At 40.8% G+C, this 16421-nt stretch overlaps 1 protein-coding gene across 1 annotated transcript in view; it reads right to left on the bottom strand.

Annotated features, from left to right (window-relative positions):
- LOC110061001 (ubiquitin carboxyl-terminal hydrolase 34-like) overlaps positions 1-16421 on the bottom strand; it is a 48711-nt gene that overhangs the window by 5173 nt on the left and 27117 nt on the right. The window contains exons 38-64 of the mRNA XM_089291658.1: positions 15462-15667; positions 14748-15048; positions 14294-14481; positions 13970-14037; positions 13672-13747; positions 12389-12475; positions 12076-12150; positions 10910-11061; positions 10482-10530; positions 9921-10025; positions 9494-9538; positions 9292-9396; positions 8653-8718; positions 8142-8223; positions 7498-7555; positions 6769-6805; positions 6170-6202; positions 5982-6030; positions 5026-5111; positions 4319-4402; positions 3600-3706; positions 2702-2876; positions 1985-2157; positions 1673-1751; positions 1038-1164; positions 525-632; positions 57-161 (exon numbers count right to left, since the gene is read on the bottom strand). Of these exons, the coding sequence (XP_089147784.1) occupies positions 57-161; positions 525-632; positions 1038-1164; positions 1673-1751; positions 1985-2157; positions 2702-2876; positions 3600-3706; positions 4319-4402; positions 5026-5111; positions 5982-6030; positions 6170-6202; positions 6769-6805; positions 7498-7555; positions 8142-8223; positions 8653-8718; positions 9292-9396; positions 9494-9538; positions 9921-10025; positions 10482-10530; positions 10910-11061; positions 12076-12150; positions 12389-12475; positions 13672-13747; positions 13970-14037; positions 14294-14481; positions 14748-15048; positions 15462-15667 (2826 nt within the window). The remainder of the gene's footprint in view (positions 1-56; positions 162-524; positions 633-1037; positions 1165-1672; positions 1752-1984; positions 2158-2701; positions 2877-3599; positions 3707-4318; positions 4403-5025; positions 5112-5981; positions 6031-6169; positions 6203-6768; positions 6806-7497; positions 7556-8141; positions 8224-8652; positions 8719-9291; positions 9397-9493; positions 9539-9920; positions 10026-10481; positions 10531-10909; positions 11062-12075; positions 12151-12388; positions 12476-13671; positions 13748-13969; positions 14038-14293; positions 14482-14747; positions 15049-15461; positions 15668-16421) is intronic.

A 16421-nucleotide genomic window follows, 5' to 3' on the forward strand; every position in this document is an offset into this window, starting at 1 on the left:
GAATAACATCGGGAAGGATTGCAAAATACTTCTCAATCATTTGCTGAACCACTAACCTGGAGGAGACGTTTTGTTCCAGTGCTGGTGAGAAGCATTTATGATAGGAATCAGTGATTCGGTGATGTCACTTGGATACAAAACCAGCATGGCATTTAGCACATCTGCCAATCAGAATAAACAACTGTGGTTATCAGAACAACAATAAGGGATCAAGAAATTAGACTAATTAGAAAACAAACAAACAAACAAGTGCTGCCTTGCCCTCTGGATGGGACGACAGTCCATCCTAGGTTAAGTACATATAAGAACATATAATGACCCGGCCTGTAAACAAAACGGGACCGCGAGATTCCGAATCCAGCACACGAACAATGAGGCCGGTACCATGCCAGTCCTGCATTGTAGAGAAATATCAAGACTTTTTGGAAATGGACGAGTAATTCGAAGCATGGAAAGCAATTGAAGCCGGTAATCAAAGTCTGTGTAACCTAGCCACAGGGAAACAGTTAGAAAGCTTGACATACCTAGACAAGATTGCCTCACTTCTTTGGGAGTGTAGGAATTTAGCAACGAGAGAAGTTTCTGGGCGACGTCAAATCTCTCAGACCATCCTACAATGCTGCTGCGAACATCTGTAGAATACAAGAGATAAATATTTCTAAACAAAATAACGGATAGTCCCGTTCTGTTTCTGATTAAATCCTCTAGACATGTCGACTTCTCTGAAAAGAGTACCCATTTGAGGTTACAGTTAAAGCGTTCTTCCAAATGCTGAGGGCAACGTGACGCACGAAAAACCATGGCGGGGATTACATTCAGGATCTCTCCCAGACAATGGATGCCTGTGCTTGAACTCACTCGACGATAAAATGTTTGCAAACAATTTGAAATGCAAGGCGAGGCAGATTTAAAACCCAATTTAATCTAGCCTATTCCATACTTCTGGCTCTCCATTCCATATCTTCTTCGGAAGCTAAGTGGTATGCAAGCTGCTTAAGTTTGTCTTTTTTTTTTTTTTTTTAATAATTCACTCCTACCTGGTTTGTTGCTGTGAGGCCGACAGCACACTAACAGGTTATGTAAGATCATCAACACTTCTGTCAGGTCTCCTGTCACGTGACAAGCCGTGGCCTCGTGGTACATCATGTGAAGAGTGGTGAACGCCTGTTGACCAATCAGATAAGAAAAGAAAAGAAAAGATATACTTCAATAAGCATCCGCATCAAAACCAACACTATAAATTGACCGTGGTAATGCTACTGAAACCACATGATGCAAGGAAATCCTTTCATCTTGGTGGGATGTGAAGACACCTACGAGCTCTTGAATTGATATTCCTTAGCTCTGCCGACTGAGCCAAGGGCCAAACGAGGGCATGTAAGTAAAACTTGAAGATCAGTGACGGATTTAGTGGGCATGCTTGGGTCTCTTTTTTGGCGAAGAATAAAATCAAAACATACCCCTTCCCCACTCGCCCAGCCGATCTTCACATTTTCAGCACATCTAGATATGCTACTGTAGATGTCGGGGCAAGTCGATATGTCAATGAATAAATGAATAATAAATATGACATCATACGGTTTTAAGTTGAGTAAGGGCCAATAAACGTGGTACAATTTTTGCCTATGGCTGTCCATACGAACATGCTTACAATTACTCTTCTAGTTCTTACATCTGACAAGGTGAGAAGTCCTTGATTGACGACCACTGTTAATCTGTCCTCTTCAGTCTGAAGTAAGATCTTGTATGCACTAGGTAAGAAAATAGCGCCATTAAGATCATAACCTCACACTTCACACTTCGTTTCTAATTTCAATTCACTCTGGCGCACGGCGGAAGCATAAAATTGAGACAAAGGGATTCTCGCTTCACTTTTATGCAACTTGCGTCAGCTGGCTATTTTTAGCATGAAATCGAGGCAAAATGCATTCGCGCCTCACTTTGACGCTACTCGCCCCAATTCATCTCGCGCTAACGCACGTACCTTATAAGGGTGGTCCAGGATGCTCCTCCGTCCAAACAGTTCTGGTACAGTATAATGGTGTCTCTTCTGAACGTTGCCTCGACAGCTTCGTCTTCTTTGCTTTTCTCTTTTGACGAGTCAGGCGTTGTGAGACCAGCAAAGAGTCGCATGAGACCGAACAGCTCTTCAACTGCCTGCAACACAAGCGTGCGACAAACCTCGGTCACGACTCACGCAATGTCAACTGCATTTCACGCGAGCAAATGACAAACTTGTGTCACGATTAACGCAATCTCGACTGCATTTCACACAAGCAAAAGACAAACAGGGTCACGACTCACGCAATCTCAACTGCGACTTCACATAAGCAAAAGACAAACGATTCACGCAATAACTGATATTGCAATTGAGTCTGCGGTCTAATATTTTTTTGCTGATAAAGGCATGCGAACAGGGCAAAAGTATCAAAACAAAGCGGCATTGACCCTTCTGCCTCGTTTGTAAAACAAACAACTGATGACTGTAATAACAGCTATGAAAATAAAGGGAAAAAATAATAGTTTAGAGGTACATGGAAAAACAAAACCCAACTGTCACCCTCAATAACAGAGCGTTCTTAAAAATTTTAAAGTGCTTTTTCTCTCAAAAATCAAAGACTCGTGACTTAAAATGGTCGCATGTACCATAACTCCATAACGCAGTTTATGATTGAAACTGAAGCCTTCCCGATCTAGTTACCTGCGGGTATTGGTTCATACGAATCGTGAGATTCTCAAAAGCCCACTTCATGTTGGAGTGAACGGCGAGTTGGCGCGTGAATGACCGAGAGTGCTCACAACACAACCGCAGCAGACCGTAATACGCCGGAAGTACGTTCCTGTTAAACGTCACCACTTCCGGTTCATCGCTGGAGCTGCAAATACGCAACAATACCCGGGAACAAGGAATTAGTTTCTAAAAAATGTTCGGTTGAGGAAGGAAAGTGTAACACAGCTATTTACAGACTTGAAGTTGATAAAAGTAAATTAACCACCGTAGAAAATTAATGAAGTTGAACGCTTCGGGTGTTAGCCCTTCGCTTTGCTCTCAGGAACGGCAAAACCCCGTTACGTCGATTAATTTCCCGGGGGAAGGTAGACCCCCCTATGAAAAGGTTGGGGATGTTCGTCGTCTCGCTTAGGGGTATAATCAAGGATTCTGGTCTCACTTGGGTATTCATGACCAAACGCCGCTACTTTAGCTGTCAAAGCATCTTTTAGGGTGCACTCGAAGAAATAATAAAGGAAATGCTGTTATTTCCGCTTTTATGTTCAATTTCCTCTGGTCTCTTGAGTCAAGTCTACTAGCGCGGGCTACGTTCCTGAACAGCGGCCGGTAATCAAGTCTATTCCGTTTTAAGTGGTGCCTTTTAGGAGTCGAATAAAGCTCGAGCCTCGCCCTGATTGGTCTGTTTTAAAGGTTTAATTCATATTTTCCGAGAGCATCCCCGAGCTTTTGAATTTCATACGGGAGTTCGTTACCTTTGTTAAATTGCTACATGAAACATCTGGAATAGACTGAGAACAGTTGCACGGACAAAGAATGCGTGAAAATGAGAAATAAAATTACTCATTAAATTTAAATCCAAACAACTCACAGGATGTAATTGAGAGGAATGTTGGCAGCCACATTGCTGCTTTCAGTGATGAAGTCGATGTTCTGCTCGCAGCCGATACAAGCGTGAAACCAGAAGATTAACAAGGCCTGAAACACAAAACAAACATCACTGAATGAGAACTCAACAGGCCTTCCTCCGCTTCTGACCGCCATTTTGTCGAGTAGACAGCATTTCCAATCTCGACTATCTTTACCAGAACATACTTCCACAACTTACATCATGGAAACTCAAGTTTGCTAGCAAAGATCTTATCTAAGCACGAATTTCCGAAAACATTGCAATAACTACATTTCTCTCAAACGACATAAAAGAAAATCGCAAAGAATATTTTCGTACATACTCTTGTAAATGGACAACTATCTCCGCTATACGTATTCTCCCGGTATTTGTAAACACCGACAGTATACAAAAGCTCAAGCAGGTTTTTTAATCTCTGTACGGCTCACAGGCTTCATCGTTTGATATTTTACCGTTTACGATTCCTGCCCTTTCTCGTTGCCGTGAGGACAGGCGTATGTGATCTTCAAACGGTCACTGGACTCGTTTGGTGGAAAACATTGGTATTCGTGTACAACTCTACTTGTGGACAGAAGTCTAAGTCTATTTCACTGATAAGGCACTGTGGAAAATGACATGGCTGTCAACGGACATTTAAGGGGAGCAACTTCAATTGAAGACCTTAATGTTTGAGAAATTACCTGTTTATTAGGATGTACAGGAATGTTTGGTTCCGACATCAGCGGATGAAACAGTCGCCATAACTCTGTACAAAACGGTGTGAACTGGAACGGGAGAAAATAGAATTGCAGTTACAATGCATCACAAGTTGTCTTGGTTTAATTTCTGTCCTAACAAGCCTACACGTGCAAGGTTCGGTGCAGCAAGACAGGACGGAGAGCTAGAGAGTGCTTCACTGTAGACCTTATTACCAAGGTAATAGCTCTCAAGAGTTTTTTTAGACCTGGTGCCCAGTCCTTCCGCGGATGTTACCGCGCGGCGGCGCGTTGCGTGGATGTTGTCGTGGAGGATGAGAATGATTGAGCTGTCCACGACGGTGACCAAAATCCGCGTCACAGGATTGGCTACGTGGGATTTCTGAAACCGCGAGTGAACTAAAAATAACTTGGAGAGATTTCCTTCGGGATAAGGCCGTTAGCATAAAAAATATGACGCTAAAAAATCGAGAAACGTTTTTTTAATCCTATCTAGAAAGGTAAACCTGAAGAAGAAGAAGACAGATCTATCCAAGACCTTTTTGCTGTTCAAATGTGATGCAAACAGACCAAATCTTGAGCATGTAATGGCATTTTGTGCCATACGGCACTCTTGGGAGTGAGAGGAGTTACGCAGTAATGTAAGGTGATACTGTAACGATTCAAATAACAACAAGGGAGAGATCTCCTACCATTTCCTTCTCGGTTCGTGACACCAGGCAGTAGTTCAACACAGCGAAATAGCTGACAAGCTTTGTGGTGCCATGGATGTTGCGATCTAAAACAAAACAACAACAGTCTCTAACTATGAAAAAAATATATAAATAAATATGAACCTTAATTTACCCTCGGCATTGTTTATAGCACAAAGACTAGTGGGGCCGAGCATACAACTGAAACAAATAACTGCAATTGAATATAACATTGTTAAGAATCCCTTCTGACCGGGGGCAAACCAGTTGGCGATTTCCAGGCGTGGCCGAGGATTTGAACTCGGGGCTACCGTGAAACAAATCCAGGTAGTAGTCAGAGCGCCGCTGGATTGCGAGTCCAACGCGCTGACCATTCGGTCACGCTGCCTCTTCAGACTGATACAGAAACACATGCCTCTGTAGCAAATATGGCAAACTAACATAAAAAAATGTTTCTTGGTTTTCAAAATTTGTCAAGTTGCCATAAGCTTACTTTTTTGGTAAACACAAGCACAGTTTACGGTCTTATTTTGTCTGAATTCCAGAGGTCTTTTCAAAAATAGTCGTACATTCTAAAACGTTCCGTATTACCTGGCACTTCTTCACAAATTTTACAATTGTTCGCTTAATGAGTTAATAGAACTTTACAGTTTTTGTACCAGGTAAGCGAGATGTACAAATTTTACGACTTTTTAGGACTACTGACAACCACAAATTTTATTATTTTCGTAGTCTGTAAAAAATTAACAAACTCCATTCGAGCATGTCCTCAAATCTTTTTTTTTTTTTTTTTTTTCCCAACACTTCTTTACGGACGATTTTCGACAGAGTCTTTACCGTGTTATAAAGTACATGAATTTCTGGGCATGTCGCAGAAACTAACGCTTTTTTCAGTGAAGACAAATTGAGAGTATACAATCAAATATACAATTATACACAATTCAGAAGGTACAAACCACAATATTTCCTGGCTCTTGGAAGTAAGTTCAGCAACATCTTGAATATCTGGTCAAAAGAAGACATTGCGGGAATCATTATCAACATGCCGAACAGGTTTCGAGAAAATCAAATGGAATCCAGGATAAAGAAGTTAGAACAAAACACAAGTCATGACGATATTCAGAATGAAATAATCATACTGTACCTCGTGGAGTATGGAGAGAGCATCCTTACTCAACTGAAAAACAGATTTAAAAAAGTCAGAAAATTGCCAGCCAAAACCTAGTTTCAGTGCACGTTAACTGGCAGCTTTTCACTACTCATCAGTGCTACGATCAACCTTGAAATTCTCTTCATCGCTTTTGTTACATATTCTACCATTTAAGTTGAGAGAATTTGTCTTTAAGACTGAGCACGTTTCCTAAGATAATTTGGCCCTTCCTTGTCACAAAACACCTACTTGAAGTGAACTTGTTAGAAACATGAGGAGAAGAACCGGTTCACTAAGTGCTTAATTAAAAGTGAAGAATGATCATCGCAGTAATGTGTCGCTCCCAATGTGTGTGTCGCTCCCAATGTGTGGCTTCATAGCTCAGTTGGTAGAGCATCGCAGCGGTATTTCGCGGAGGTCACGGGTTCGAATCTCGTTGTAGCCCTGATTTTTTCAGGCTCCTTTCCAATTGCTTAAATTGGAAAATTTACTGCGATGATCATTCTTCACTTTCATCTACTACCGCAGTTCAAATATGAATTATTTCATATATACTTCACATTAAGTGCTTAATTATAACACGAGATATTTACCACCATCTCCTTGTGCGGAGCAGAAAAACTTCTTGATCTGAGGAACGTAAAACGGAAAGTGACAGTTAGGTAAAGCTTAGGTCAGCCTAGCGACATAACGACATAACGAGACGTAACGACATAACGACATAATCGTTTATGCCAGTAAAGTGAACATCCAAATAACTACATAAGGAAAAGATCAGTTTTTTTTCCTTATGTAGTTATGTCCATGCTGTTATGTTGCATTATGTCATAATGTCAGGATGTTCACACTGCAATTATAACGGTAGACTGCTGACAGTCTGTTTTTCTCTCGAAATTCTGGTCAGCTGGGGGTTAAGAGGTGAGACGTTTTACCCAAAAGGGGAATCTTTTTTTTCATCTCGCGTTCTTCCCTACTTGTCCATACCGCCCTTGTCCCGCCTTCTTCCCTGCTCGGCCACCGCCATACCGCCCTTTTGCGTTCGCGATGACGAGACACTCGTCTAAGTGACCCTAATAGCGTATAATAAAAAAAAAATAAAAAATAAAAAAAAAACCGGCTGCCAGCAGACTATAACAACGAGATAATGTGTTTCTTATGTCGTTATGTTTAAGTCGTTCTGTCGCTAGTGTGAGCTAGGCCTAACAGTTCAGGTTCTAAGGAGAAATGTTGTATACTACACAAAAGATATTCGCTCGTTTCAACTAGGTTTGTGTGGAATTGTAGATCTAAAGTTTCAACAGTTTTAGGACAACTGCACTGACCTGAATCCTTGTCTGAAGTGGTTGTTAGGAACAAGGCTTACAAGCAAGCACGCAGAAGCTGTAGGTACGAAAACAAAAGAAGATAATTTGGACCAAGGAAATACCCTAGAGCGATAGTCTGACTGATCAGACTTTATATTTCATAACAGTAGAGGCAGCAGCACCAGCAGCGAAAGTAAATACGTTTTACGAGCCACTTTAACAGTAAGACCCAAGTCAAACATCGAACTTCAGATAAGACGAACTAAAAAAGGGGTAAAGCTCGACCGTTGGGTCAAACGTCGAACTTGATACGACCAACACGTTCAATCCGCCTGTTTCTAAATTCAGTCGGACGAACTCAGTTGAATCAAACGTTGAACTTACCATAAACTTACTTCGCTCAGTTTAGTTCGTCTCATCTGAAGTTCGGCGTTTGAACTGGGCCTAAGGGTCTCTTATCGTCAAAGAAATGTAGCATTCTTTTGGTGTTTCAGACTTGACGGTTTACTTCATGACGACGGTCGCGTCTTTTTGTATGTTTGTTGTTTTTTTGGTGGGGGGGGGGGGGGGGGAGAGACGGAGTCAGGTGGCACGGTATTTTCGAGAGAGTGGTTGGTATATTATAAGACTTTCGTCGTGGTTATCTAATGACAAAAACTTACCATTTCGAATTCTCAGGCTGTTGTCCGCTATAAGATACTTCTCAACCCATTTGTCCATGTTATCCAAAACCCATTGGTGAGCCTGGAACACAGCAATCAGAATATACAATAAACAACTCAATCTCGTTTCCTGAGGCCGCGATTTCTTTTGGTCAACAAAACAAAATCGAGACATCTGGGAGAAATCGGAAGGTGAGCCAGCATCAGCGGCAGCGGCTACTCTCTCTGCGCATGTTCAGAAACTGTTATTGAACTCAATAGCAAGCATACAATCAAACTGGAACCAGGATTTTCTGGTTCCGGTTTTCGATTTTCCGCTGAGCGTCGGGCGTTCGGCATCGCTGATCGAGACCGCGGACCCTTAGGAAGAGATTGAGGTCTACTTTTAGACGTCTCTCTGGCGGAGAAAAGAACTGGGCGAGCGAAGGCGAACGCGATGATAGCAGATGATATCATCATTCCTGACCATTATTTCGTTGTCTCAGGAAGTAAAAAGAAAGCAAACAAATACCATTCTGTTTTTAGGCGCCATACAAGTCAGCCAGTCTATACAAAGAGCAGCGTTATACTCAGCAGCCTGAGAAAAATAAAACAAAGACATGGAAAGCAAAATAGTCAATAGAGCAAACAAACCACCGTATCTATGATACGGCACAGAACTACCTTAATAAAGGAAAAAGACAAACAAATGAACAAAATGCGATTGATAAGAAGCGCGTTAATTTACTTTTGAGCCAACATTATGAATCTCGTATTAACATTCACTACTTTGTCTATCGATAAATCAATCTTACTTCTTATTTTTACCGCTAAATCAATCGTACTTCACACAGAGAGTGATTTGGCTTGGTGCTACTTTGCTTGGTTCGCTGGGTTTTTTTTTTCTGTTGTCATCACAATCTTTTCTGTGCTACTCGCTGTCAACAGGACTTATACATACATACGTTTATTTCACGTCCCCTTGGGGCTTTTCAGCGAAATATATAACAAAACAAAATTAGTTCTATGTTACTAAGAATTAAATTTCAGAAATTTAGATTAAATTTAGACTTATGACTTTTTCTTTCGCCGTACGCCTTCATTTGCAATGATTTTATACTTACTATTCTCTTCGCGATTAAAATACTATCACTTAACAAAAGAATCTCACCTCCCAGATGCGCGCCAGAGTGAGGTTAGTGAAGGATGGCATACCGGGCGGACCCCCCTGCATCTCGGTCAACATGGACAGCAACTTGAAGAATGAATGAGACTGCTACAGGGGGGAGGAGGAATGAACAAGACAAATATAAGTAACAATGTGGCAACAAGATTTCATTGGAATCAAATTAGTAACACAACATTTAACTAACCTCTGGTGGCAGTTTCTGCACTGATGACATTAACAACGAGATTATCTGCGACAAATAAAAAAGAACGATAAGTCAAAGTGCGCTGGACAGCACACTCGAGTAACTTTGCACTCATACTTCTCAAACTCTTCACCAGTTCTCTTCAGGTTAGAAAAACCCTTCACCAGTTGTCACCAGGGTGAAGACACTCTTCGCCAGTTTACTCCAACCTGGAGAGACTGAGGGTAACTGCGAGACTATCTTGGCCAAGAATAAAACCTAACGAACTCAAGCAGGGTTTTAACCTGGACCACTTGATCTGGAGTCCAAGAAAGTGAGATTGCAACACTGCACTCTAAGTGTATCAAGGTTAAGGTAATATTTTGAAAGATTTAATAGGTTGCTGATTGAAGAAAATTAAAAGCAAAATTAAAAGTCAGTCACTCACGTTTTCTGCTAGCTTCACATTGTATCTACACAAGCTGAATATCAGGTTTGTTGTGTGACGCAGGTTGATGCTGTCTTTGATGGCTTGGAAAAGGAATGGAAATCCCTACAAAAACACAAATGACTATTACAAACAGGAGCATTCTTGCGCTGGCTAAACTCGTTGCCCTGAGCTTATGCTGCACATGCCACGCTCAGTGCAAAAAAGACTGACATAAGCGAGTTTCACGATATTGGTGTTCTTGAATGATTTTAATTGATATAGAATTTAGCCATTTGTTTCGTCGTTTTACGGTTTTCATCTCTTAGTTTATGAAGTCTTTGGGAAGTTATAGAGAACATTCGAAAGACCTTTCGATAAGGATATCAAACACGCCGAATTTCGTGGAAAAAATTATAAACAGAACAAACCACGCTTTGTTCTTTCCAGCGTTTCATATATTACTTCATTTATTGCAGTGCAAGAGAAATTTGCTTCATCAACTTTAAAAATAAGGAGTAACTGAAAACACACTAATGCAGCAAGTTCAACAAAATAGAGCTATAAAATATATCATAGTACCTTTCCTCCTGTTAATGCAGCTAAGTCATTTTCTGAGAGATGCAATTGTCTAATAAAAGAATAAAACAAAGGTAAATTGAGGCAGCCGAGTAAAACATCAAACTGCTATCTGATGACTGGCAGGATTAAAGATGCTGACCAATCCTCGAATACTTTTTGTTGGTTTTCCTAGCTGTTCAGCCAATCAGAGAACAATCAAACATGACTTTTTTTTTTGCTACGGAGTTACTTGTTCCCAGTGTCTGTTTGCCGCCCCTCTGAATCAATGGAGCGCAAGAAGTAAGGGCCTAGGAAAGAGGTTACTGTTTCGACATTCTCATTTCTCAAGCCATAGGAAATTTGTTAGAGGAAAGAGTACAGCGCATTTATAACCTCTCAGAAATCTTCCACGGCAATAATCGTTTTACAGCGCATAAAACCAAGCTCACCTCTCGCCACGGGATTCCTCGACTAACAGCGCCATGACAGAGATCATCTTCTCCAGGGACCCCACGCGATATTTATCTTCTGGGAGAATGGTAACCACCTCTTCGTCATCATCATCATCGCCATCATCATCATCTTCAGTTGTGGAGTCATTCTGAAACGTGTAATTCAGAATCAGTTTTGGCCATAGCGACGCAAAACACAAAATTGCCACTTTACTATTTGTCTAATGCTAGAAGTAAGGATGAACAATTCGGGGCCGGGTTGTTCGAAAGCCGGTTGACGTTAACCCAGAATTAAAAGTTCACCGAAGTATTAATTTTGCTCGTGTAAGAATGTTTTACTGCTTACGTTTTGTGTAGTTTGAGATTATTCAAACTCGAATCTGAAAGACAAACAATATAAACAGAAATTTCCACCGAAAAGTTACAAAACTCCAATCAAAATTCTCGCTTATCCTGAGTTAACTTAATCGGGCTTTGAACAATGCGGCCCTGACCTAGGGAGCGGTAGCTACATTTGCATGGTTTAACTGGTTCAACATTTCACGGCGAAAAGCATTAAGGGAAATTCAGATTCAAACACTCCCCAGGGAACGACTCCGTTTTCTGCATGATATCCTGTAATGTAACTCGACGCGACATTCCACTGCCGGGTATATAGCCTACCATTGCCTGGTTTCAAGCCGGAAAGGATTAGGTACAAGTCTACAAATTATGGGATTAACGGCTATTGATCTACATAGTCATAAAGTGCACGCCAAGCTTTACAAAATCCTTAAGTGTGGTGCGAATAGACCCAATAGTAAGCAAGACACAACATTTGAAAACATCAAAATTTACAAAAAAAAAAATGTATGGCCATCCAGACGCTGTGTCCGGATGACCAATTTTGGTGTTTTTAAATGGCTGTATCTCAGTCAAAACTAGCCTGATTAACAATAACCTTGGGGATTATGTGAATCTCGGTGTGCTCTTTCTGACTATGTGGATCAATAGTTGCTAATCCCATAATTTAGACTCGTACCTAGTCCTTTTCGGCTTGAAATCAGGCAACAGACAAGCCTTCTATCCAAAAGGGAACAGCAATATTCCTTCTCGCTAAATGCCAGGAGTCCCGATGTTTTGCGCCGCCATTCATTCGACGCCTGCCATAAGATCACCCTTACCAATTCAGACGCTTTCGTTCCAAGATAGAATCCCACCATCACTGATATGGCGTCCATTTTCAGAAGAAATTCACGCTGTAATAAGAGAAGACAAATTTTCACTTAAATGTGATCACCAGGCGATTACTACCATAGTTTAGGTGACAATCAATACGGAATTTTAGTATGCAGCTAACAAAACAAGGAGGCGCTTAGACAAAGTTGCTGAGGGTCAACAACTAGTTACGGATGTTTGATTGAGAGAAAGTTTCTACGCCTGTAATTGGAAACTGCTTATTACGTCAACAACAACAATTCTTTTTGTGATACATGCCTCGTCTTTGCCAAGTACAGCAAACTGGTGAATGAACCAGAACACCTCGGAAAGATTCTTGACATATGCCTTGATGTTCTGTTCCAGCTAAAAGCAAAGAGGAACATCATGTTAAAAGAGAAAAAAACTGATTTTGAAAGGGAAAACCTTTTTGGGTAACCTTACAAATAAACTACATGTACTCCAGGGCTCGAAATTAACTTTTTCGTTCGGGAGCCAGCTGGCGACTAACGGAAAAATTTTGGTCGCCAGATCGTAAATTTTGGTCGCCAACTTATTTTATATAATTATAACTTACACAAGAACACGATTTTATACGTTACTTTGCATGCAAGAAAAGTCACAATTGAAGAGCGAAAGCAATTAAAAACAACACGAGTAAAAAAGTTTTAAAGCTACTGTTGTTCTCAGGTGATATGTCTCTGGTCCGAAGGTGATGGTTGTCTCCATAGTCATTTTAAATGAGGCGAAGCATAAAACGTTTTAAGTCCGTGGTTTTCATTGTGAGACAAACACGGGTCCTTGCGTATTTTCCCTTTGCTACTTCTTCGAAATACCGTTCTTTATTTTCGACTTCCTTTCCTCGCCGCCTTTCGCTGCCGACAAACAACGCCATGCTTGAATCCTCATTCCCCGCACGTAAAAACTCACGTATATTCCTTCAACTGATTGGTATCTGCCATCTGCCGCCATTTTCGCGGCAAATGAAAAGCACGTGGCGTTGAAGTGCGCCTGCGATCCCAATTTCGGAAGAAGCTGCTGAAACAATATGACGCGCCGTGAACGCAGTATCGACGAAATACATTTTTTCGATTATCTTGTAATATTCAGACATTATTTTACTGGGGACGGAAAGGTGAGTTGTATACTAGCTACCATATCAGATTGATTTCCTAAGTTGTGTCGTGGTTTTCTTTAGTTATAGGACAAAACGCGAGTCGCCAGCTGGCGACCAGTTCTGAAAATTTAGTCGCCAGTGTTCAATTTTTGGTCGCATTGGCGACCAGTGAGTCGCAATTTCGAGCCCTGTAATCATAGATCTAGATATATATATAATAAATAAACAGAGAAAGATGAAGACAAAGACATATACATACTGTAAGGCAAAGCTTGAGGTCAAGTTTAAACAACAGTGAATCTTTATCTTAAGGCACGTCCATTGTGTTTGTTTAGTTATGCAGTGTTTTAATTTTAGTTCTTCAACTGTTTCTAATTAATAATTTTGTCCATTCACATACTATTCATCCCCAAAAAGCTAAGACCTGAGTAAATTTGTCACTTACCAGTCTGAAGACGGCTTTAACAAACCCGCTGACATAAACGAAGTACACCCTCTCGGCTTCTTCAACTTCTCCATCGCTGAAAAAGCCAAAAACATAACTACATCAACGATCGCATCTTCGCCCAATAAATGACACAACCCTTGTGGACCCAGGCATTTCCAACGACAGTGACAGAAGAAAGTCACACAAAAAATACCGAGAAAACACAAACCACAGTAAACAAAACGTTTTTGGCCTACAATGAAAGATTTACTACGAAGCTGCACTGGTTCAAATTTAGCAAAGACAAAAAGCTTACTCTTCTGAGCGGGTCACATAGAGAGGCCTCAGGATCTGAATGACATCCAAGCAGAGTCGAGCAAACATCTACGAAAACAAACAAACAAACGAACAAACAAACAAACAAAAAATAAAAGAATAAGTAAATAACAGCAGCTGAAAGCAGATCGTGGAAAGTTCACATAGGTGAGAAATATGTTGCCTGTTTGTGTACAGGACAGGGATATTTCCTTTGTATTTCCTTTGTACGTTTAATCGCATTCTTACAAATTTTTAAATAGCGATTTCCCTATAATCACTAGTGCCCCTGATGTTACACATGCAAGATATTATCTATACTCACATGTCGGATACTCTGTATGGGACACTTGACCAGCACCTGAAGCAACCAGTCCTCGCTTGGCAAAGTCTGCAGAAACCACTGACAGACCACAGAAGACTGAGCGTACTGTGCCAACAGAAGGTCTGCCCAGTTCTTTATCAGAAGTTTCTCCTTGGCATGGACAAGAGTTTCCAACAAGAATGACGTCCCTGTGGTTCAAATCAGTTAACTAGTTATACAAGCAATTGATTGATAGGCCATTTGAAAGGAGAGTCATCAGAAGTTGTCAAAAAGATTTCAAAAAGTTATCAAAAACTAAGCAAGAACGTCCTTGGTGGCAATGGTAAGGTGCGTAGCACTGTAACACTGCATCTATCGCAGAAACTCTCGGCTACGTGGCAGAGAAAAGTCTGTCTACTCCCACCCCACCCATACCCATACCAGTGATCCCCACACAGGCCAAAAGCCTACTTACCCAGTTGGACATTGGAGAGTACGACCTCGTTGGATTCTGGGACCGACGGTGGAATATTGCTGCATATAAGCCACATGAAATTGAAGTACGTTGTATCGAACACGTGTTTGTCGTGTAAGAACTGGATGTTATCGTGCCATATCCAATCAGCCAACTCTTGGCTCAACTCGATGTTCGGCGTCTGTGCCAACAGGTCTTTCTCGTTTGGATCACATCGCTCATAGAAAAGCATGTACGCGCTGTGTGTCTTCTCAAATGAAAAGTCCATGAACTTCTCCGTCACTGCATCGTATGTCTTGGTCTGATCATAAAATAAAAATAAAATCAATCAATCAATCAATCAATAGATCACTTCATTATTCTAGATGTAACTGTTTTTAGCGCTGTTGCCCTAATTAAAGCCACTGTAAATGAAATCATATTTAACTGAAACGCGTTAAGAATTCCAGCTGGTGAAGGCAGCCACTTGACCACTAAAATGTAGCTGAGAAGTTAACCAGGACGAGGGAGAAGTATTTGAAATAGGGACTTCCAGATTTCAAATCCAGCCCACCTAAGCAATACCTATGGTTACTCATGCTTCACTTTTGAAGAGATAGCCTATCTTAGCTACTTGTGCCCGCACTCTTTCTATTTCTGTACAATCAAAACCTACTTGTTTTCGTGTCATGTAAAATTTGTTTCCTCAAAGAAAAGTATATAGGAAACACTTACTGTCATTTCGCCGCCAAAGCATTCTGACGCTATCTGCGCAGGATCAAATGGCTTCACTTCAGCATCATTGAACAAGAACCACTGATCACGCCCCTGAGGGGAGGACCGGTCAAGGATAAAGCTGTAGTAGTGTCCCCCCTCCGCTGTACCAGTGTGGACTACAACTCCAATCAATTGATACCAGTAACTTAGGTCGAGCTGAGGGTCTAACAGGAAAAACACACAAATCATATCAAATCACTTACATTAGTAGGTTTTTTTCACGTTAACCTCCATAGGTTGTTATATAAATAGTGTTTACTGTGAAGGTTCTTAATTTTTGTTTAAAAAAATAACTTGTACTCATGATTGTGGCCTTTATATTGCCCTTAACAGTACAGTATTGTGGTCTTATAACACTGCCAGTGCTCTGGCTCGTTTTTGTTACCTTTTATGTATCGCATGTGATGTACTGTATTACAATAAAAAAACTCTATATTTTGAAAATAAGAACCTGTATTAAGATTTTAGCCTAGAATGGTTCTTATGTGAAGAGTGCTTACCTGGAAAATTTTAGCTTAACAGGTTCTTAAATCTTGGGTTCTTATACGCGGGTTTTTACTGTATATAGAAATGGTAACAGTTCCATGCCAACCCGAAAGCGCTCCTTACATGCTTTCATCAGTTATTCAGGCTTAATGTGTCATACACGCGAGCAAAATGACTAAAATGCAAAACAAAAAAAACAAAAAATTCCAAGGCAGGGTTGCTTTTACATCTGAATAAAAATCAGCTTTTTGGAAACAAGTTACAAACAGAAATGGTCTTTTATAGAACTGTTGTTGAGAGAGCTTGAACTGTTGTTATAGAGAGCTTAAACTTCAATTTTACCTTGCTAACGAATAAACGGTGAACATTTCTGCTTTGAAATATGCCTCAAAATTCCGAACTTCCAACCAGCACCCATGCCTTAAGTATGGC

Source organism: Orbicella faveolata, unplaced genomic scaffold, assembly GCF_042242905.1.
Source record: "Orbicella faveolata isolate gen_17 unplaced genomic scaffold, um_ofav_v1 contig_24, whole genome shotgun sequence".
Lineage (NCBI taxonomy): Eukaryota > Metazoa > Cnidaria > Anthozoa > Scleractinia > Merulinidae > Orbicella > Orbicella faveolata.